General features: G+C 35.3%; 1 protein-coding gene across 4 annotated transcripts in view; it reads left to right on the top strand.

The window, feature by feature from the left end:
• The window catches only part of RBM27 (RNA binding motif protein 27), a 38,289-nt gene that overhangs the window by 10,117 nt on the left and 6,451 nt on the right, over window positions 1–21,721 (top strand). For 2 of the 4 annotated variants that reach the window (XM_039351662.1, XM_039351636.1), the window contains 19 exons: window positions 462–503; window positions 3,736–3,827; window positions 4,296–4,507; window positions 5,032–5,292; window positions 6,246–6,353; window positions 6,566–6,796; window positions 8,049–8,183; window positions 8,922–9,071; window positions 10,271–10,418; window positions 11,351–11,501; window positions 12,227–12,517; window positions 12,631–12,771; window positions 16,382–16,504; window positions 17,262–17,336; window positions 18,719–18,880; window positions 19,374–19,478; window positions 19,568–19,759; window positions 20,950–21,036; window positions 21,407–21,517. In XM_039351662.1, the coding sequence (XP_039207596.1) occupies window positions 462–503; window positions 3,736–3,827; window positions 4,296–4,507; window positions 5,032–5,292; window positions 6,246–6,353; window positions 6,566–6,796; window positions 8,049–8,183; window positions 8,922–9,071; window positions 10,271–10,418; window positions 11,351–11,501; window positions 12,227–12,517; window positions 12,631–12,771; window positions 16,382–16,504; window positions 17,262–17,336; window positions 18,719–18,880; window positions 19,374–19,478; window positions 19,568–19,759; window positions 20,950–21,036; window positions 21,407–21,517 (2,817 nt within the window). The remainder of the gene's footprint in view (window positions 1–461; window positions 504–3,735; window positions 3,828–4,295; window positions 4,508–5,031; window positions 5,293–6,245; window positions 6,354–6,565; window positions 6,797–8,048; window positions 8,184–8,921; window positions 9,072–10,270; window positions 10,419–11,350; window positions 11,502–12,226; window positions 12,518–12,630; window positions 12,772–16,381; window positions 16,505–17,261; window positions 17,337–18,718; window positions 18,881–19,373; window positions 19,479–19,567; window positions 19,760–20,949; window positions 21,037–21,406; window positions 21,518–21,721) is intronic. The other 2 variants (XM_039351645.1, XM_039351652.1) reach the window with 2 other exon arrangements.

Genomic DNA, 21,721 nt, shown 5'->3' on the forward strand with positions numbered 1-21,721 from the left:
GCACACAGCATAGAAAAGGAAAGTGAGACATGGGACACCACCCTATGTGAAATGTTTTGCTTAGCTTAATATAAGTTTGTACATTACATTTTCTATTTGAATACCAGTTACCCATCTAGAAGTTGTACCAGACTCATATTTTTAGATTTTTCTTGGATAAAACCCAGAACATGGCCGTGATTTGGCTGAATCAAGACCTCTGAGCCTCTGTATGCTTCTTTTCCTGCAACAAATTAAAAAAAGAATTTGCAGTTCATGCATACCCCTACATTGTCAAAAGATAAAGTCAAAGGTAAAATGGATGATTCAAGAATTGTAGTTAAAAGATCATTAAATCTTTGGGGAAAATGCACTGATTCATAAGGACAAAAAGCTAATGTGATGTCAAATAGTTTTCAGTGTTACATTAAATGTGATTTTATATTTGTATTTTTCATACAGCATTTCATATTTTATTCTAGATGCTAACTACTGTGTTAAAGAACGTTATTCCCATTTCAGAGGTTGGTATGGAATAATGCAAAGCTTGTTTTCATTGTGCTTCAATCGCTTCATAGCTTATATTTTGTTTATTTAATTATAAGGTCAGGGACTGCCATTTTAAATATTGTACTTTCCTAACACAATGGATATTTTATTTAGGAGTAAATGTAATTGGGAAAATAACATATGTTGTGTTAAGATTAATGTTTTATTAACTCAGACTGTATTACATTTGAAAACTCTGCTATATTTAGATAAGGTCAAGTGACAGATGATATCTATGTATCACATAGTTCTTCTCTCATATACACACAGTGATTTTTCTGTCTCCTAAATTCTGTTCTTTACTATCAAATTATTTATCAGGATAACTTCACTTGAATTTAAGAAAAATTCTGACTTCCTGGGGATAATATAGAGACAAATTGTCATGGAGAATATCTATGTGGTTGCTAAAAGTTGTCACCAATTTGATAGAGCATAATCAAATAATGTTTGATTTTTTTCAAAAACATTTTTTTAAAATATGTAAAGAAAATATTATATAGTAGCTAAAATCTTGTCTGCTACATATTTTGTGTAGACCAGTGATTCTCAACCTTTCTAATACCGTGACCCCATAATACAGTTCCCCATGTTGTGGTGACCCCCAAGTGGGTGTGGCCACCAATAAGAGGGAGTAGGACAGCTAGGGAAAAGGGAAAAAAATGGCGGACAGCATGGTTTGGTGACCCCCATGAAATGGTCATTCGACCCCAAATGGGGTCCCGACCCACAGGTTGAGAACCACTGGTGTAGACCATCCCTGTTAGAGTTCAGAAAGTGTAGTTCTACTTATGAAGATTTACACTCCAAAATCAATTTCCATTGAAAATCTGAAGCACACTATGACTGAGTCTTAGAAAGGATCTTATAAATTAATAAATTACCTGTTTTCACAGGGAATAATTACTAATTTAAAACTCTAGTGTGGGGGTTAAAATTTTCTAAAGTTCACTACACTATGAATAGAAGCAGTGGTACAAAAGCATGGGGCTGTCTTAATGTATTTACTTACTTCACCACACGTTGGTATGCGCTAAAAACATTTGAAAGGAACATAATAGTGAAAGGCTGAATGAAATACAAGTATCTGTTGAAATTGTCACTTTGGATATCGACATTACCTAAATGAACACGATGATAAAGTGATAACATTTGAAAGGGTGTTTTACATAGCTCTAAGCTTGTCTTTGGTTCAAAAATAAAATGTAAAGATGCATGCAAAAGTTTAGTCAAATAGTGAGCCTTAATAAAACTCTAAGCAAACCAGTCTTGATACAGTGTCTACAGAGTGCAAAGTTCAACATGGAGCAGATGGAACAGATTCACTGATTGCCCCACAAGCTGAAAGTATAATAGATTCATTACTGTACTTAATGGTTGGCAAGATGTTTTTGTTTGTTTATTATTTTATACCTTTGAGTCAGTTTTGAGTCCTAATGACTACAGCACAGGTGTCAAACTCGATCACATTGCATGATGTATCGTGTCTTTTTTGCCTTTACGGAGCCGGGGTGGGCATAGCCTGAGTGTGTCGCATCCAGCCCATAGGCCGCCGGTATGACACCCCTGGACTACAGTATGCAGAGAGAAGCCCATGCTGGGTTTTGGCAATATTTTTCAAAAGTGATTTGCTTTGTCTTCTGCCCATGATTTTAAAAAGTGGCATTGCGTAACATAGGACTAGTATTCACTGTTTCCTGGTACTTAGCCCAGTATTTTTAGCCACTACGTCAAACATTTTTTCTTTTGCATTTCTATTTTACTTATTTTAAAGATTTCTTCAAATGCTTCATTCTTCCATCCTCCCCCCCCCCCATCGTAGATTACCAAACTGTTCAGTTTTTATTTCAGCAAGGAGTTTGCAATATTTTGGAGTTCTGATTTTCAGATTGGATCGATTTGGTAGCAGGTCTAGGAGAGTTGTTTTTTTTTTTTATCTTCCAGCTTCCACATAACTTTCATTTTTTAACAGTTTCACTATTAAAATCAATGTCTGAAAGTTAAAGTTTCATAGGAGTGAACTGTTTTCATTTTAATTTGCTTGGAAGAGCCCATGGTTCTTGAAAGCAGACAAGAAAACCATCACAGTCTAAAAGGCTACAAGGATCAAAATATTTGTTAACCAGGCTATCGTAGATTCTTTTTTGAGTGCTGTTCAGTGGATCTGATTTGTTTGTTAGAATAAAGCAGTGTTGTCTTAAGGGCCAGCATTGAAATAAGTAAAAAATGAAAATATAAATTTAAATCTCTATCTATTTGATCGTAAATTTGTATTTCATGATTTTAATGGCTGATGCACTTGTTCTATAAACTAGCAACAGCTTATTTCCATAAAAACAATTAGGTACGCTGTAACATTATTCTTTGAAATTCCAGATCAGAAACTGAACAAATTTGCGCTTGCCATTATTTTCATAGAGAACTCTAGTGTCATGAATTCTTAGTTCCACTCTTTGCCCTTGTAGTGTTTATACTTGAAGCAGTAACCCAAGAAAGAAAAAAAATGACTTTTTTGTGCAGAGAACGTATTGTGAGTTAAGGTTTCATTGGATTTGCTCCGGGTAGTTGCAGCCCTTGCTTATTCCATATGCCAGGCAAGACAAATTCCAGACACTTTTGCTGGATGAATAAGGCAACGATGGTGCACATTTCTCTTCAACCACCCCTGCTTGCTCCTTCTAGTAAATCCAGCCCCAGTCCCATCCTGAAGCTTTCTTTAATTTCTGCTGCCACCATACCTAAATTCAATCACAGCACCACTCAACAAAAAGAACCCATGCAAATCCCTTTCCCAAGTGTCCTAGCATACTCCTTCTCTTTGCTGCTGCTGTTATCACACCTGGATTTCAGGTACACTGGGATACCTACTCCTTCCCCCCCAATCTTCCCTTCCCCCCCCCATGCCACTTATTTTTCCTTGGAGACATTTCGCTTCTTATCCAAAAACTGAAGAAGCTTCTTGGATGAGAAGCGAAACATCTTCAAGGGGAAAAAAAGGAAGTCCTGTTGCCTTTTGAAAAAGCACCTTTGGGCTAGCACAGGGGTAGGCAACCTAGGCTCTTTTATGACTCATGGACTTCAATTCCCAGAATTCCTGAGTCAGCATAGCTAGCATCTGTTGTTTATTGTTAGGTCAATCTGTGTTATTTTGTTTTGTGTCTCCCATATCATTGGGGTTTATTTAATAATTTTCATCTTTGTTGTTAGACATTTCAGGAATCTTTTGAAGAAGAGCGAGAGAACAAAAAGAAGAAATACACTAGCCCGCAGAAAAATCGTTCAGATTCTAATGAACAAAGGTTTGTGTTTATTCATAATTGAAAGTATATATCATCTTTATTTTCAGATGGTCTTGCTATACACTCTGATTAAGTAAAATATGATTCATTTGCAGTATTTGATCAGCTCTAGTCACTGATTCAAATGGTGCTTAGCAAGAATATTTTTTTCATCTGTACTGATACATTTGATTGACATTAAATATTACAATCTTTACCAGCTCAAGAAACTTTCAGAGTCATTTGTGTTTAGAACAGTGCATCTATCAGGCATACTGAACTTCTAGTCACTCTAGTAGTTAAAATTGATTACATCTGCTATCTCTTTTTTATTATTTTTTTTCTCTAAGCTTAGATGTCAACACATAGTTTTTATTAAAAAAAAATGTTATCACTACAGCTTATCTTATTATTACATTTTAATGCTATGAACATTTTAGGTTATTCGAAAATCCTATTCTTAATTTTTTGTTTTGGATTTTTAAATAGAACCAGAGAAAGAAAAAGAGATGATGGCAAATGGAGAGACTACGATAGATACTATGATAGGAATGACTTATATAGAGACAAATATGACTGGCGAAGGGGAAGAAGTAAGAGTCGTAGTAAAAGCAGAGGGCTAAGTCGAAGTCGGAGCCGCAGTAGAGGTAAAAGCAAAGACCAAGATACAAACAAAGACAGGGATGCTGGCAGAAATATTGGTGAGTTGCTATTATATCCAAGACGTTATGTGAAAACAAATTAAAAACATGCTTTTAATAAATGTTTCGTAAAATGTCTTAATCCAGGAAATTATTAAATTTGTTCTAAGGTATATTTTAATGGATCGGTGCTTTCTGTTATTCTTTGCCTACTGCTTGATGTTGCTGTTCTCAATTATACCTCTACTGAAAGAAGTGGATGTGTGTTATTTATTTTTAAGTAATCTCTGCTCCTATAAATTACATTTATGTTATATGATAAAATGGTATTTTAGAAAAAAAAAATCTAAACCATTTTTTGTAAGGTCACAGTTTTCTGGGAAAAAGTCAATAAACTCTCTGCAGTGGACCTAATTATACAGTTTTCCTACTGTCAAAAGTGTGATTTTAGCACTATTTGAAGATTTTACTTGAACAATAATAGATTACTATACCATAAGTTAATTTTTATGCAGAATCATGTCTCAAAAGAGCTGTGGAAGAGAGGGTAAATTTATCTAAACTTATTGTGAATTTTCAAACAGATCACAGAGAACGAGCCAAATTCAAGTGTGAAAGAAGTGACATGGAGAGTTCATACAACCCTGTGTCTTTGTCTTCCATAAATTCAGCTGAACAGTATTCCACTGGAGCCCAGTGTATTCCTAGTGCTGTTACTGTGATTGCACCTGCTCACCATCCTGAAAATACCACAGAAAGCTGGTCAAATTACTATGGCAATCATTCCGCACCTAATTCCTTTGGCAGGAATATTCCACCAAAAAGGCGGTGTCGAGATTATGATGGTAACTGAGGCTTCTGCTTGTTCTTCTTTCAGCTTCACGCAGCATTTTCAAAACATGATATAAATGAGACTAGCATCATATAGATCATATGTACACTTCTATGATTAATTTCATTTTACTTCGGTGACATGGTTTTTATATTTAATTGAATAAGAAATGGCTATTTCAAGGTTGAGAATTGTAAACAAAATGCCCTCAATGGGCCTAAATCCATGCTACCATTTTTTTGCTGTCATGTTTCTCCATGTGGGCCTAAACTACACAGCCACTCAAAAAGAGAGTATAAGATGGGATAATATCTCCCATTTCTCGTTTTTTTGAGATTGATTTGGAAAAGACCAATAGGGAGAAATAAAAAGTGTCCCATGTTGCTGATTCTCTACGCCAGGGATAGGCAACCTTAGCTCTTTTATGACTCGTAGACTTCAACTCCCAGAATTCCTGAGCCAGCCATGCTAAGGGAAAAGAGAGAGGTTTCCAAGCTGAGCAATGCTGGCTCAGGAATTCCGGGAGTTGAAGTCCACGAGTTATAAAAGACCCAAGGTTGCCTACCCCTGCTCTACACAGTGCTTACAGTCTGCACTCATAGATATGCTCTATGTTTTGATTAATATTCATGTCAAATAATATTTTAATGTATTAATCTAAATATTATTGAAAAAGACATAGAGTATGCTAAAAACCTTTTTTTCAGAAGATTATTGTTTGATTTTGTCTCCCCAGTAGCTTCTTTATTTATTCTAGAATAGGTATATCAAACTCACGACGTTGCGTGACGTATCGCTACTTTTTCCCCATTGCCGGCAGTGGGGTGGGCACGGTTTTGGTGTGACACATCAGGCCTGCAGGCCGGCAGTTTGACATGCCTGTTCTAGAACAATGGTTCCTTTATAGCACGGGTGTCAAACCCGATTGCATCGTGGGACGTATCGGGACTTTTTTTGCTTTTGCAGAGCCAGGGTGGACGTGGCTGGGGGGGGCCTCATCCGGCCCGCGGGCCGCCTGTTTGACACGCCTGCTTCATAAAGAAAAATATTCAAAAGGATTGCAGTTTTATCAAGGTGATTTAAGACCGATGCTTATTTTCATGTGAAATCGACCATGCAATGTCATTGTCCATTGCAGTACATAACAGATACTTTCATTAGTATAAAAAGTCTTTAACAAAGCCTCATTTTTTTTGTATAATGAGTGGGTACTACAGTATAATGAAGCATTAGTTATCAGTATAATGGATAATGATTTTATGTGATTTTTCTTTCTTTCTTAATAGAACGAGGATTTTGTGTACTTGGTGATCTTTGTCAGTTTGATCATGGAAATGACCCACTAGTTGTAGATGAAGTATCTCTGCCCAGCATGATCCCTTTCCCGCCACCACCTCCAGGACTTCCTCCACCTGGAATGCTGATGCCCCCAACCCAAGGCCCAACCCACAACATGAGAATGCCAGGCCCACAGTTACATCCTCGGCCACCACCACTTGTTAGAATCCCCATACCAAGTAAGTTATTTTTTTTTTGTAAAATAGTCTGTTATGTATAATAGTAACAATGCCAAATGGAAACAATGGAACATAGTACAGGTAGACCTCAGCAACCACCGTTGGGACCAGAATTTGCATTGTTAAGCAAAGTGGTTTTTAAATGAGTTGTGCCCAATTTTATGACCTTTTTTGCCATAGTTGTAAAGTGAATCATGCAGTTAAGTGAATCACATGGTTGTTAAGCAAATGCTTCCCCGATTGGCTTTACTTGTCGGAAGCTGGCTGGGAAGGTTACAGATGACAAACACATGAGCACAGGATGCTGCAGCACTTGTAAATGTATGTCAGTTACCAAGCATGTGCTGTAGATCATATAACCATGAGAATGCTGCAATGGTTGTGAGTACTGGTTGTAAATTTATTTTTTTCGGTGCCCTTGTAATTTAATATGGTCACAAAACAAATGATTATAAATTGAGGACTACCTATATATTAAAAACCCCAAAAGACTATCTATCTGTCCGTCTTGTGTGTATATGCTTATGTGTGTACACACATAAGCATATACATATGTAAAGTTGTGGCCCAAAAAATAAATGTTATCTCTTATTGATATAGATATAGTACTCTTACAGATGATACACAGATAAAAGTGCATTGTTGAAGTCTAAGACAAAAGCTTGGAGCTTGATGGATATTTCATATTTATCAAAATCCTGGCTACACTTTTGGGTCAGGGCTGCTGCAAAATAATTTCTAAGACACCAAGTGCATTGTCTGTTGTTAGTAATGAATGGGAGATCAACTAATACTGCTAAAGCAATTACAAAATTTAAAGCATAGTCTCTGAACATTTGAGAATTAAGTTTAAAAAACTGAGACTCAGGTGATGTTCTCATCCATTACTAAGGACAGAAGAGTCTGTAGATAATATCTGCAAAGGGAAAGAATTTTGCAAGTGACTACCTTTGGAAATGGTTTGGTTACTAGAACCATAGTCTGAGCTATCTGGATTGTGGGATGTTATTAGGTTTCCCATTCACTGCAGTTACTGTAACACTGTCTTTTTGGCCACTCACTAGGAGCACGTGTGTACTGATTTTCTTTGAGTTGTGTTAGGTAGCTAATTTGGTCCAATATTTGATTTATTTTACAGAAAAAATGAGTTAATTCCTATACTCCTACTGCAAATGCCTTACTATATTCATGAAGGGACATCACATATAAAAATTGTTTAAGTGGCCTGACTACCATTTCTGTTTTATTCCAGGACCTCCTTCATCTCAATCCAGTTTAATTAATAGCCGTGACCAGCCAGGAACAACTACAGTGCCCAGCCTTGCACCAATGGGGGCAAGGCTACCTCCTCCACTACCCCAAAGCCTACTGTATTCAGTATCAGAACGTAAGCAAATATTATTTTCTGCATCTCACAGAATATATCCATGTTTACTAACTGCAAATGGGAAATAATTGTCTCCCATTTCTCTACTGAGGGCCATGTTTTGCATGACAAAATATAATTTACATCTGATGAAATGAACTGTAGTTCTTAACATTAACATGGCATAGGTTATTTGAAGGATTGCCGTCCTCTTCATCTGTGTACTTGATTCAGTCCTGCAAGGTTGATCCATCCCAGTTCCTTCACTCAAAAAATGTCATCTCTCAAGACGCTGGAAGCAAGAAAAATTAGAAGGTGCAGGAAAGAAAGAAAAAAAACTTCATTCCTTTCTTATCTTGTGTGCTTGATGCATCTCCATGTTCTTTAGCAATATGTCAGGAACATCCATTTCCATCTATTCTAGATGCATGTCCTCCTGTAGGCATCTTACATAGATCTCAACCAGGGATGTTGATGCAAAAATTAAGGGAATAAGTTGCATTACAACTCAAAACGTATCTTGCCAGGTTTTTGAGCCCTAAACATTTTACTGAAATAGTTTTTACATGATGAATTGTTTGGTTTTTATTGATGTGCTTTCATGTTTTAATAGAAAAAACAGTTTCACCTTACAGTTGATTGTTAATTGATTTGAGAATGACATTATATGGAAGGCAGGATATAACTTTATAAATTAAAATTCGTTGTTTTTAAATAAGGAAATTTCTTATTTTTCTTTCTCTCTTTCTCTTCTAATAGATACATATGAACCAGATGGCTATAATCCAGAAGCCCCTAGTATTACTAGTACTGGTAGATCTCAATATCGACAGTTCTTTTCAAGGACTCCAATGCAACGTCCAAATCTTATTGGCCTAACATCTGGTGAAATGGACACAAATCCAAGAGGTATGATCTCTTATATGAAAACATTGAGGGTTTGGAATATTGTGACAGATTGTAGAGAGGCTGAGAAAGTAAGAGGAGGACAATTACTCACAAGCAACTAACACTTAGGAAAGGATTTCATTAGTAATTTAGCTTATAAATGGTACCTCAGTGCAGACAGTGAAATGTCTGAAAGGCGAGATTAAAATATTCAGTCTGTGTTAATGAACTCAACAAATGAGGACTAGAGGTTCTATCACAGGTTTATTTTATTTTATTTTATCCCTAATTCTTGAATTAAAACATTTTATTGAAGTTTGTGATTCTTGTTTCCTGGATTATGCCAAACATTCTAAGAAAACATTATAAACTTGTAGTTATTTCAGAAATATGTTGGTACCAATGAATGGACTGAATAAGTGTTGTGCAGTACAGAGTGTTTTTTCTCTTTAACCTTGTTTTTAATGCTGTTTGTACATTCTACAAGATATATTTATTCAATTCATATATTTATATGAATTTATTCAATTTGTAGCTCCTAAACATGCAAATTAGAATGTGTTCATTGGCTGAAATCCACTTTCTAGAGTTTGGTGGAGTAATTCAAAACAAAAACAAGGATGTGAAGTAAAAGCACCCAAAGACAAATGAAGGAAGAACAGGGATTGACTGACTGACTGACTGATAGATTAGATATTTAGAAGCCACCTGACTCCCAGATTCTGAGCAGCTCGCATCTCTAAAAGTAGAAAACGATAAAATGAAAGAAAAACAACATCTCTTGTGGTCATAAATGTTTATGTAGACTTATTGCCAAATGCATAAGCTGAACAGGAAACAGATTGCTGGTAAGATTAGGAAAATAAACTCAAAAAGAAAAAAAAAAGAAATTGACCAATTTGTCAAACTTTGCTTTAGTAAATTAAATGAACAAGCAATATTTATTTTCAGAGGCATTCTGTACAAATTTTACTATTGTTGCTTATATGCAGTGTCTCTTGGAATTGTTAGGCAATTTTCCATTGTTGAATTTTCACTTGAATTAAATTTCAGAGAGGGAGAATGGTATCTACAGCAGAAAGATTTCCAATTTTGCCCATTTTTTAAAAAACAAAATGTTGTGGAAGGTCTGAACAGTTTCAATACTATATTTGCGCTATTTGTGTTAATTCCTACAGAAGAAATGTATGTGCTTCAGGTGTATTGATCTTTTCTTCTAGCTGCTAATATTATCATACAGACCGAGCCTCCAATTGGAATTGCAAGTAACAGCAGTAACGTATCCAGGGTGGTGCTTGAGCCAGACAACAGGAAGAGAATTTCAAACACTATGGAAGGGCCATCTCCAAAGAAACCGTGGATTGGAAAGTAAGGACCTGTGTTGCTAATTAATTGCATAATTAAATCAAAATCAGACATATTACATTAAAGAACTATGGGACCTGAAAATCAGGAATTGTTATGAACGTTTTAGCTTAATTAAATTAATGTTTAAACCAGGGTACATTGGGTTATATATTGCTGTCTATTTCATTTTTATCCCATCTTTATTACTTTTATAAATAACAGAAGGTGGTGAATGTGTAATATTCCTTCTTTCTCCTATTGGCCCCTTAACCACCACCACCATCACCTCTGAGGGGTCTTGGGGCCAAGTCTCGCCAGCCGTCTTTCATGCCTACGACAGGACTAGAACTCACTGTCTCTTGGTTTCTGGGCCAGCACCTTCACCATTACACTACATTGGCTCTTATGGTTTTAAATATAGCATAACAAACTGCTATGTGATGAGCAGCTTTATAAATCATTCAAATAAATAAAAACATTTTAAAATAAGAGGGTTTTTTTAGTGAGTGTGCCAAGTAGAGGTATGGATAGTTCAGCCATATTCTGCTAGATCAGTGGTTCTCAACCTTTCTAATGCCGTGACCCCATAATATAGTTCCCCATGTTGTGGTGACCCCCAACCACTTATACATCACCAGGTGCCAGGGGCGTGGCCAAAGAAAAGGGGAAAAAATGGCGGACAGCCTTGTTTGGCGACCCCCGTGAAATGGTTGTTCGACCCCAAATGGGGTCCCGATCCATAGGTTGAGAACCACTGTGCTAGATGTAGACTCTGAACATGGCAAATCCTCTGCCTGCAGTTTTCTCACCAGCATATTAGAATTGCTCCGTGAATGCTTTTGGCATTATTTTAATTCTTATATTAAGAGGCTTTAAAAATAAAATATTGCTCTTTTGCATAAATTATTTTTTAAAAGAACACGTGAAGCCTTATTTTCTTTCTTTTTCTTCAGACAAACTAATAACCAAAATAAGCCAGGGTTCCTGAAGAAGAGCCAGTATACTAATACTAAATTGGAAGTTCGTAAAATACCACCAGAATTGAACAATATTACTCAGTTGAATGAACATTTCAGCAAATTTGGGACAATTGTCAACATTCAGGTAAAATTAAACATTTCCTTATGTACATTTGTATACAGTAAGAACTGGTTGGTTTAAAATTACATGGAAATTAGAGTGAGGAAAGTATATGGAGAAATTTTGCAGCAGTAACAGACTGTAGGATAAGGAAACAAAGTGCCTTAGGAAATGATATGCTTTCCATTTCTCAAACACCGGGGAAAAGACTTTGATCATAATGGTCTGTTATACTACTCCTATATTATGCAATGAAATGGGCAATCTTATGTTAAGAATGGATCAGTACTTTTTTCTGTAACATGTCCTATGGTGGGATAATTAAATTAATTTCCAGCTTAGATATGAAAAATTACTTTGTTAGTGTTTAGGAAAAAAACACTAGAGCAGTTATGCTAAGGGTGTTAACTTTATTATTGTTAATTGCCAACATGATGTTCTGAGATAAAAAAAACTGCACATTCTTCACTTAATATTACTTAAGTGCTGCAAAAATTCAGAGTAGCACATTCTTAATATGCCACCTTATGGCATTATATATAAATGGCATCAATAGAGAATCCCTGTCCTTCCGTGTGGATGAAAATGTGGGCAGCCAGTGCTTAAATACTGTTGCAAAGAATTTTGTAAAAGTATCTTACCAGAAATGATAGCTCTGAAGTAAATTGCAACTAGTAATTATACCTTAGACGTTTTGTTACCGTGTGATTAGACTTTGCAGACAAACATTTTGAATTTTTGTTCCTTAGGTTGCCTTTAAGAATGATCCTGAAGCTGCTCTAATTCAGTATTTAACAAACGATGAGGCCAGAAAAGCTATTTCTAGCACAGAGGCAGTGTTGAACAATCGGTTTATACGAGTATTGTGGCACCGGGAAAGCAGTGAGCAGCAGCCCTTGCAACAGCAGCATCTGCCACAACCACAGCAACAGCAGCAGCAGCAGCCGGCACTGACACCATCACCTCTTCATCAACTGCATGTCCAGCAACAGGTTCTGACACAGCCCCCACCTGTAACAGTGCACAGCAGTATGCCAAAGGTGTAGTGTTCTACCGCAACTTCAGTTCTTTGATCTTCCCAAATTCTGATCTTTGGAAGTTCAAAAAGATGAATACATGCTAACATTTTTCTGTTTAATGTGCATTCATGCAGGTGGTTAAACCATTAGCTGCAGGCGCCTATGTCTTTAACAAGGTTCCAGTTAAACATCGACTTGGAACAACCAGTGGAAATCAGCCAGATTCTCAACATGTATTACTTAGCCAGTCCAATGCTACTACAGAGGATGTTCAGGTAAGAGAAATGGATACGGAAGACATTCTGATCTCAGAACAAAATACTACAAATGCAGATATGTAATATATTAATTATAAGCAGTAATGTTTTAAAAAGAATGAGCAATTGGTTGAAAAACTGACATAACGAAAGAGATTTAAGGAATCTTTTAAATGAAAATTTTATTTTTATTTTTAATATTTATTTCCTAATATATTGCCTCTACTGGTACAGTTTTAATGGAAAATAGAATATAGGTGTTTTAAGATTTTGTACAAATTAAAATTATGAATATATTTATATATTCTCCAAACTATGTCAAAATTTTTGTTTTTTGCTTACTTTTCCATAGTTTCTGTGTTAATGTTAGTTATCACATTGTTTTTTTGTTTTCAGAGGTTTTTTTTTTTTTTACTATATGTTGCGTCTTGGTTTCAAGAGTTTTGTTCCAAGCTTGAAACAAAGGGCTGTCTTGAACAGTATTATTTCTAGTGTCCAAATGTGCTAAATCCTTTGGTTTCATTTTTGTATTTGTTTTTAGTTAAAATTGACTTGTATACTGATTTTATATATTGAGCTTTGGCAGTTTAACATTGGCTAATACCAAAAGGCTATTAAAACTTTCTTTTGAAGGTGGTTTGCAAAATACAGTACATTGCCATGTTGTGCTTGTATGGTCTTTTGGCTAGATGAAGAAGCCTCTCTCAAGCTTGTAATAAAAGAGAGTGTCTAAGATTATTTTTTTATTATTTATTTTGATGTCATCACTGAGCTTTGGTGAAGTAAATGCAATTGGTTGTCGATTCCTCCTAAACAGTGTGGCTATTGTACTGAAAAAAGGATGATGGATGATCCCTCTTCCAACTTTTGTTAATGTCGGACACAGAGAACATGAACTTGTTTCAAATTCCTCTTGTTCTCTATAATTCAAATATCTGAATTTTTTTGAATTCTTAATCTGCTGAAATGGAATGAATACTCAAAGCATTTTGAATTTGTTCAATTGGACTGTTTTTTCCCAAGTTAAAAACAAAGCATTTTTCCATTTAGTGGACACTTACAGTAAAAGAATTGACATGTTAGCATCTATAATTACTTACAATGCATGTACGTTTTATGAATAATGAATACGTATATATGTACAGTGTATAATTATACAATGCAATAGTAATACAACCAAATTTTGTCCTTGTGCAACGATATGACTTGCCCACTATCATGGACATAAAAGATATTTCATCAGATTGCCTCGCCCCGCAACATAAGAGACTTATTGCCAATAAGAAGATCAGCAAGCATTCAGAGCATGACAGCAGCAGGACAAATCCAGAGAAAACCAAGTGGTGGAAGCTACAAGACTACAAGGTGGCCATTGTTAATCACATTACATTTCCTCCAATCACCACAGACTCAACTGATGTCACATGTACTGCTCTCCACAAGCCCATTACCATTTTTTCAAGAATATACCTTGGCACTATGAGATTAAGTTATCATCGAACCAACAAGCAGATGCAGCAGAAAGTATGGAAAAGAAGGTGATTTACAGAACTGGTATGTGCGGAAGACCAATGAAAACTGGCAAAAGTCTTGTCATTGCAAGAAGAATAGCAAAGAAAACTGTCATAGAAGCCATAGCCAATCCTTATTGGGATTAACAGGGATACAAAGGAAAGCAAAAAATCCCATCTACTGACTAGCAAAAGTGCATGCCAGGGCATGTAATATGAACATTGAACATGACCCATGGTTTGAAGACAAACATTAAGATAAACTCAAAATCTGGGAACACTAATAGCAGCACTTTGAATGAAATCTCTAGCATCGAATTTCCACACCCACCGACTTTTGATGGCTTGTTTAATGTTAGCTTTGCACATTGCATCTTAAGAGATTGCCAAAGCTGTCAGCAACATGAATTTGAAAGCCCCTGGCCCAAACTATCTGTCATCATCGGACGTCTGGAATTTAGAACTTTTCACCACAGCAATTGACTGACTGACAAACCTTTTCAATGCCATTTTGGGCTCTAGCCATATGTCTGGTGACTGGGCCACATAGTTACCCTCTTCAAGAATAAAGATGAGCCAGCAGACTGCTCCAGCTACCAATCAATCCACTTCTTCTTATACACAATGAAAATTTTTGAGCAGATCCTCAACCAGCCCCTCCATGACATCATTGAAATCAGTATCAACCAGTGTAGTTTTATCAAAGGTTTGAAGCACCACCAACACTATTTGTACAGCTTGCATTCTTCAGCATAGAGAAAAGAAGAAACCACTACACCTAGCTTTCCTTGACTTAGAAAAGCTTTTGACCATGTTCTGCCTCAGCTTTATGTTAACAACAGCAGCCAAGTATCATTCACTGACAGCCTTTCTGACAGCTTTCCTGTGAATGTTGATGTGCACCAATGCTAAGCATTATTGCCATTGATGTTCATTCTCATCGTGGATACATTCATGCAAAACCTACAGCACAGTGCCCCTGGGCCTTGCTGTATATTGACAATGTCCTGCTCACATCAACTGCTAGGAAAGAGAACTGCAGCACTGTGTCCAAATAGGGAATGATCATCTTAACCAATTTGGTTTGCATCTCAGTATGAGGATGACCAAATATCTAGAGCGCCTCCACTATCTATGTCAGCAGCAAAGACCTTGTAACAAAATGCCTTACATTACTTAGGATCCTACTTGCAAAGTGACAGTGGCATTAATGAGATAGAGTATGTGAGGGTGAGTGCAACGTGGCTGCCGAAGATCACTGCAGTGCTTTGCAATAGTCTTAGGCCAATTCACCTAAAATCGAAAGTATATAAATTGATGGTCCTCCAGTAGTGCTGTATAGTGCTGAGTCCATGCTCCATTGGTTATTAGGCATTTCCCTTTTTCACCACAGCAGCAATGATAAGCCAGCAGCAGATGGACATCGCATCAATAATAGAAAATGAGGGGAAATTGCCTACAGTGTTTGTGCCACATTCTACAAGCAACACCCATATTGTCACGTGCACTGTTCACAACTTTAAAATTGATGGGAAATGTCTGTGGAAAACCAAAGCAAAGATGGCAGAACATAATGCGGACATGAAAGTTATCTGGTTGCACCCACTTGCTGCATTTGATCGCATGAAATGGCATTGGTTAATTTGAAAAAATGGACTCTGCACTTGCAGGAAAATGCTGGGTTGAAAAAGATTTGTATAGTATATTTGTTCACAATTATTAAATTTTAGGATGTTCTGGTAATTCATACCATCTCTAAATGGAGGAATAGCTTACCTAAATTAGAATGAATAGTTTTACTATAACCACAAGTTTATCTTCTGTTTCTTAAAAACTTTAGGGTTTTTTTTTTTGTTTTGTTTTGTTTTTTTGTTTTTTTGTTTTTTTTTTTTTTTACTATTACTTCTGGTCAAATTTGGATATGCAATGTAAGTTTGCAGTTGTCAGCACTGGTATTGTAGTAGCACCAATAGATAATTTAAATTTCACCCTTACATAATTGGCAAAATACCATCTGAGAATGTTTGATTTGATCTTTTTAAATTATTACCATAAATAAATAGTTGCACAAAGTTTAATGGCACCATTAATGTGTTGTTATAAATTGCTGCTTTCAGTTGTTTCCTTCTTCAACAACACATACAAAGATGGTTTACAGTTCCTCCAATTTGAAAACAGGAAATAAGTCTGGTACAGGAAATAAATCTCATGATGTCCAAGAAGTTCTTAAAAAGAAACAGGTAAACACATATCATTGCAATGTATTTAATAGCTGTAATCTCTGAATAAAATAGGATTTGCATCAACCACATGAAAAATTATTTCTTGAAAAATTCAGATCATTCTTTCAGGTTTACTCTTTGGTTGGGAGAATTATGACTGAATATAATCTCTGGTTTTATAGTCATGCTCATTATCTTGAATTTTTTCTTATCCAAACACTGTAAACCAGTGTTTCTCAACCTTGACAATTTTAAGGCATGTGGACTTCAACTCCCAGAATTCCACAGCCAGCATTGTTAAGGTTGAGAAACACTGCACGTCTACTACAGTTCCTTCTTCTCAGAAGAAAGCAGCTTGGGTTTCAATCTTAGCAGAGTCAAAAAAAAAAAAAAAAGATACCACATTGATTCAGTGTAGAAGGATTGCAGTTGTAGGAAAGTGAGGGACAATTAAACCACTGTTTGCCACATTGAGCTTACTACAGTGTGATTTGAATATAAACCTGAAGCCATTTATAGATATTCTTTATTGGTATGTATAATGAAGGGCAATAGTAGCAGCTTTCCGCATGTCATGAATCCCAGTCTGGATTTGAATTATCTGAAGCCAAACCCATAGACTCGAAGTGATGAAAAATAATTACTGTTTTCCATGGAATTGTAATGCTGCAGAAGAAAATAGCATAATCCAAATGATATTGCTTTGGATCATCGAAAATCATGATTTACATTTCTTTACTATATAGTAATTAAGATAAACCATTTCTCTTGGTAGGAGGCAATGAAATTGCAACAAGATATGAGAAAGAAACAGCAGGAAATGTTGGAGAAACAAATAGAATGTCAAAAGGTACAATTAAATTGCTTAGCTTCCAAGGTTTTTTTTTTAAAAAAAGTTTTTATTGATTTTTTAATACAATTCAATAATACTTATTCAACAAATGTGTTGTCTGAGTATATCATTCACTAATACAAATTGAATTCCTAATCCCTTATTGAATCATTTTCTCCCATGAAATTTCTTCTATATCATACAGTTTCTCATAATATTCTTTAATTATCTTTTTATTGCTTCATTTCTAAATTGTAAACAGCCTTTTTCATCTACTAAGTTGTTTATTAATTTTTTCTCCTTCTGTTTTTTAAGTTTGTAAGCTAGCCAACTTCCTGTTTTATTTGCATTTTCAAAAAAGTTTTGTTTTGCTCTTTTAATTTGCTGTGCCAATTTTTCTGATTCTGTTTAATTTATGTTTTATTATTTCCATTTGTCTTTTCAGTATTTTCTTTTGTGGATTTATTTGTAATTCTAATTCTAGTTTTCTAAATTCTTCCCTTAACAGTATATTTGTTACCTTTTTTCTTTGTTTTTTTTTCGCCACGTACATTAGTGGCCAAAATTGTGGAAACCTTTTGGGAAAAGTATATTTTTGAGGTTTGATGGCTAATAACACTACTTTTTTTGGAGTAGTACCAGAAAAAGGAAGCACAACTTGCTTAGGTTGATATCAGGTAGCTTTCCTTCATCTGATTGTAGCCAATGAGCATGAGTGTTTAGAGAACCAATCATGTGTCATCTTGTTTTGGCAATGAGCCAATCTGATCACAGTAAGATTCAGTTATTGATGTCATGTATTGAAGCTGAGAGGAGAACATTTGTCAGTGTGTTATGTGATCACTATCAAGTTGGTTGGGGTTTTTTTGTGTTCTTTCATTTAGTGACCTTGTAAAACGTAATAAATTAAAGTAATGGTGCAAAGAGTTGACTGGTTACCAGAAAGCAATGTAAAATAGTATTATTAAGTGAACAAGGCTACAGTTATAAAGAAATTAGAAGAAAAATTGGTGGAAACTTAACCAAAGGTGGCATTTCTACTGTACACTTTTCCCAAAAGGTTTCCACAATTTTGGCCACTACTTTTGTAATGTTGTATCTTCTTTTTTATTTTCTTTTTTAAAAAGTTCCATTTCTTTTGTTACTAATTCCATAAATTCTTTCTCTTTTAATATGGATTGGTTTGAGGTCCATCTTAGGGGTTTTTTTTATTATTCCTTTCCACATCATTCTTAAAGGATTATGGTTTGCCCAAGTGCCTAATTCTATCTCAATCTTCTTCATATTGGTTCTTAATTAACTTCCAAGTTTTTGTTCTGTACATAACTTGTAAACATATTTAATGGATTGTTGCGAAACCCTTTCAGAATAGCATGGTATTTTTATTTTGACTTTTATAGATGCTAATATCAAAATTGGAAAAAAATAAAACCACGAAACCAGAGGAAAGAGCAGAGATTATGAAGACTCTGAAAGAGCTAACAGGGAAAATTTCACAGTTGAAAGATGAATTAAAAACCTCATCCGTTGTTTCTACATCAAAGCTAAAGTCTAAAACTGAAGTAAGTTATACAATTGTTTTAAAAGCTTTATGTTTTAAAATCTGCTGTTGATTCAATGACTGTGGGCTAAGAAGTAGCCTTTGCATACAAACTATTACATGAATTTTGGCATTTATAAAAGTTTGCTACTTCTTTCAATGTTTTAATTTTGTTATACATCTTTCATATTTCTTCTCATTGTTCAGTCAAAGCTGGAATCTTCAGATTTTTTTTCTAAGACCACTGATTGCCCAAGGCATTTTATGTGGTCTCAATCAGCATTGTTTGCTCTAGCTATCAGTATTATAACCATTCTTTTGGTTATATCTCTTAACATAGAATTATTTATTTAGCTTTTGCTATCCCACATTTTGGATTCTCCCCAAACCCCCAAAGATATAACTTACCATTATGTTTTCCCTAGAATATTGGGAAATTGAAACCTAAGGGATAACATGTAAAGATTTAGAAGAAAATAAATGAATTCTCTGCTACAACTTCTCTCCTTTCAAAGGCACAGAAAGAACTCTTAGATGCAGAATTGGACTTACATAAAAGATTGTCTTCTGGGGAAGATACAACTGAACTGAGAAAAAAACTTAGCCAATTACAGGTGGAGGTAAGTTTGTAGAGTAGACTGCCATTTTGATTCTGGTGTTAGGTATACACACTATCCACAAAGAATTGACATATATTCCTTTTGCCCAGGCGGCTCGTTTAGGTATCTTACCTGTTGGTCGGGGGAAAGCAATGTCAGCTCAAACTAGAGGAAGAGGACGAGGTCGTGGAGGGAGAGGAAGGGGTATTGTGAATCACATGGTAGTGGACCACCGCCCCAAAGCACTAACGATTGTTGGCTTTGTGGAAGAAGAGAAAGATGAAGTGTTGCAACATTTCTCAGTAAGTTAGCAATTTGTAACTAAAACTAAATATACTTCAATTTCTGTGCAGTGTTCTAGAGTAATATAAAAGCATGAGTGTCCTAAAAGTGAACTGGCTTCATTTTTACAGCTGCAGTCATTGTTTTAGTACTTAATCTGTTCAGCCATCTGGCTGCAATGAAATTGCATCACATGCTACAAACATTTGGATAACTCTTAGAGAAGGTAGCTGTTCTAAGCATTATCCTCTATATTTCTTTAGCATTCTTTTTTAAAGATTCCTAAGTGCTGAAATCACATACTGTCCAGTATATTTTTAATATCCTTTAATGGAACTGTAATTGGACAATCTTGTCAATGTTTGTTTGTTATGGAATTAATCTAATTTTCACTGGCTTTACACTCAAGTGAATGTGCCTTACAATCAACATCAATTTGCTTTGATGCTGAAGGTTAATTCCAACCAATTGCCACTGAGTTGGCCCTTTCTTTACAGATAATTTAGTGATTTTCATGATTTTCATGAGCTATAAACAAATAGCAAATTTTCTGGCTGCCTGAACCATCGCTTTCTCTTTCACTGCTAATATAATTATACTTGAAGTTTATCTAAAGCAAGAACATAGTTAAAAGGCATTTCTAAATGTAAAATAAATATGTCAATTATATAAATAAGTATTGATTTGCTAATTTGAGTTTCACAGATTCTACAATTTAGAAACGCTGACTAAAACCTTATGTATACCTGATGAAGAATGTGCTTCATTGAACATCACAGAAATTCTTTTAAAATTAAATACACATGGGGTCAGATTTGTAACCAAAATTATGATGTTTTTGAAAAGCCCAGACTTCTCATGCTGTCATCTGGCATACGTTTATGAGCAATTTGTATACTTTTCCTATATATTTGGGGACTAATGTGGTTCCTAAAATGCTAAGAAATAAGATTGTTGTCCCAGAACATGAATGTTATTGAGAAAGGTCAGAGGCCTTTCTAGAATTCTTGTAGCAAAGCCAAGTGTTTTCTAAATGTCTTGGTCTACATCTCCCATTGACCATGTTAAGTTGAACCAGTGATTAGGAATTAAGGTCCAAAACATTTAGAAGGCACCAGGTTGCCTATGTATACTTTAATAATTAATAATTCATTGGTCATCAGTTTTTTTAGCAATGAAAGAAAGTAAATCTCAGTCTTTTGTGTTTCAGCAATTTGGAGATATTGAAGGTCTTCAAGAGGAAGAATCTCCTTTAAGTGTTGTTTTGACATTTAAATCCCGCTCTGAAGCTGAAAACGTATGTAATGTGCTTTCAATTTTTAAAGAATGTTCTACTACTCCATATCCAGTTTTTTAAAGCAAACATATTCTGTAATTAAAAGTATCGGCAAATACATACTAGCTTCAAATGAACTATTTTCAGGCATTAAATGTTTAAACCCTGTTGCTGTGTTTAAATTGATAATAGATTATAATTCAGCCAGTTACTAATATTTAAATTATCAGAAAAGAACTTAAATTTGCAGATATGAAAAGTGATTATTAAGCAGTGCAGAGTTCTGATCGATCACTAGAGTTAATGGAGATCTTTCTGACATGCTGTTTAGCCACTAATTTATCCTATATATAAAATATTTTGTTCTTCTTTCTTAAATATTCCACCTTAGGCTGCCAATCAAGGATTAAAGTTTAAAGACCGACGACTTCAGATATCATGGCATAAACCTAAGTTACCATCTGTGTCTACAGAAACTGAGGAGGAAGAGCCCAAGGAAGAGGTATTAGAATAATATGTAAATAGCTTGTCCTTTAAAATTTCTTAAAAACTAGCATTGGCCATCTAGTTTTGCAGTACACAGCACCAACTTGAACTGATGGTACAACTGCTCTGGTCAATAGGAATTCCATCCTGCTCATCAGAAATTATTTATGAGTTTATTTATGAGACTTATATACCGCTTTAAGTGCAAGCACTCTCTAAG

Source organism: Crotalus tigris, unplaced genomic scaffold (assembly GCF_016545835.1).
Source record: "Crotalus tigris isolate CLP2741 ecotype Arizona unplaced genomic scaffold, ASM1654583v1 scf7180000017568.12009008, whole genome shotgun sequence".
Taxonomy (NCBI): domain Eukaryota; kingdom Metazoa; phylum Chordata; class Lepidosauria; order Squamata; family Viperidae; genus Crotalus; species Crotalus tigris.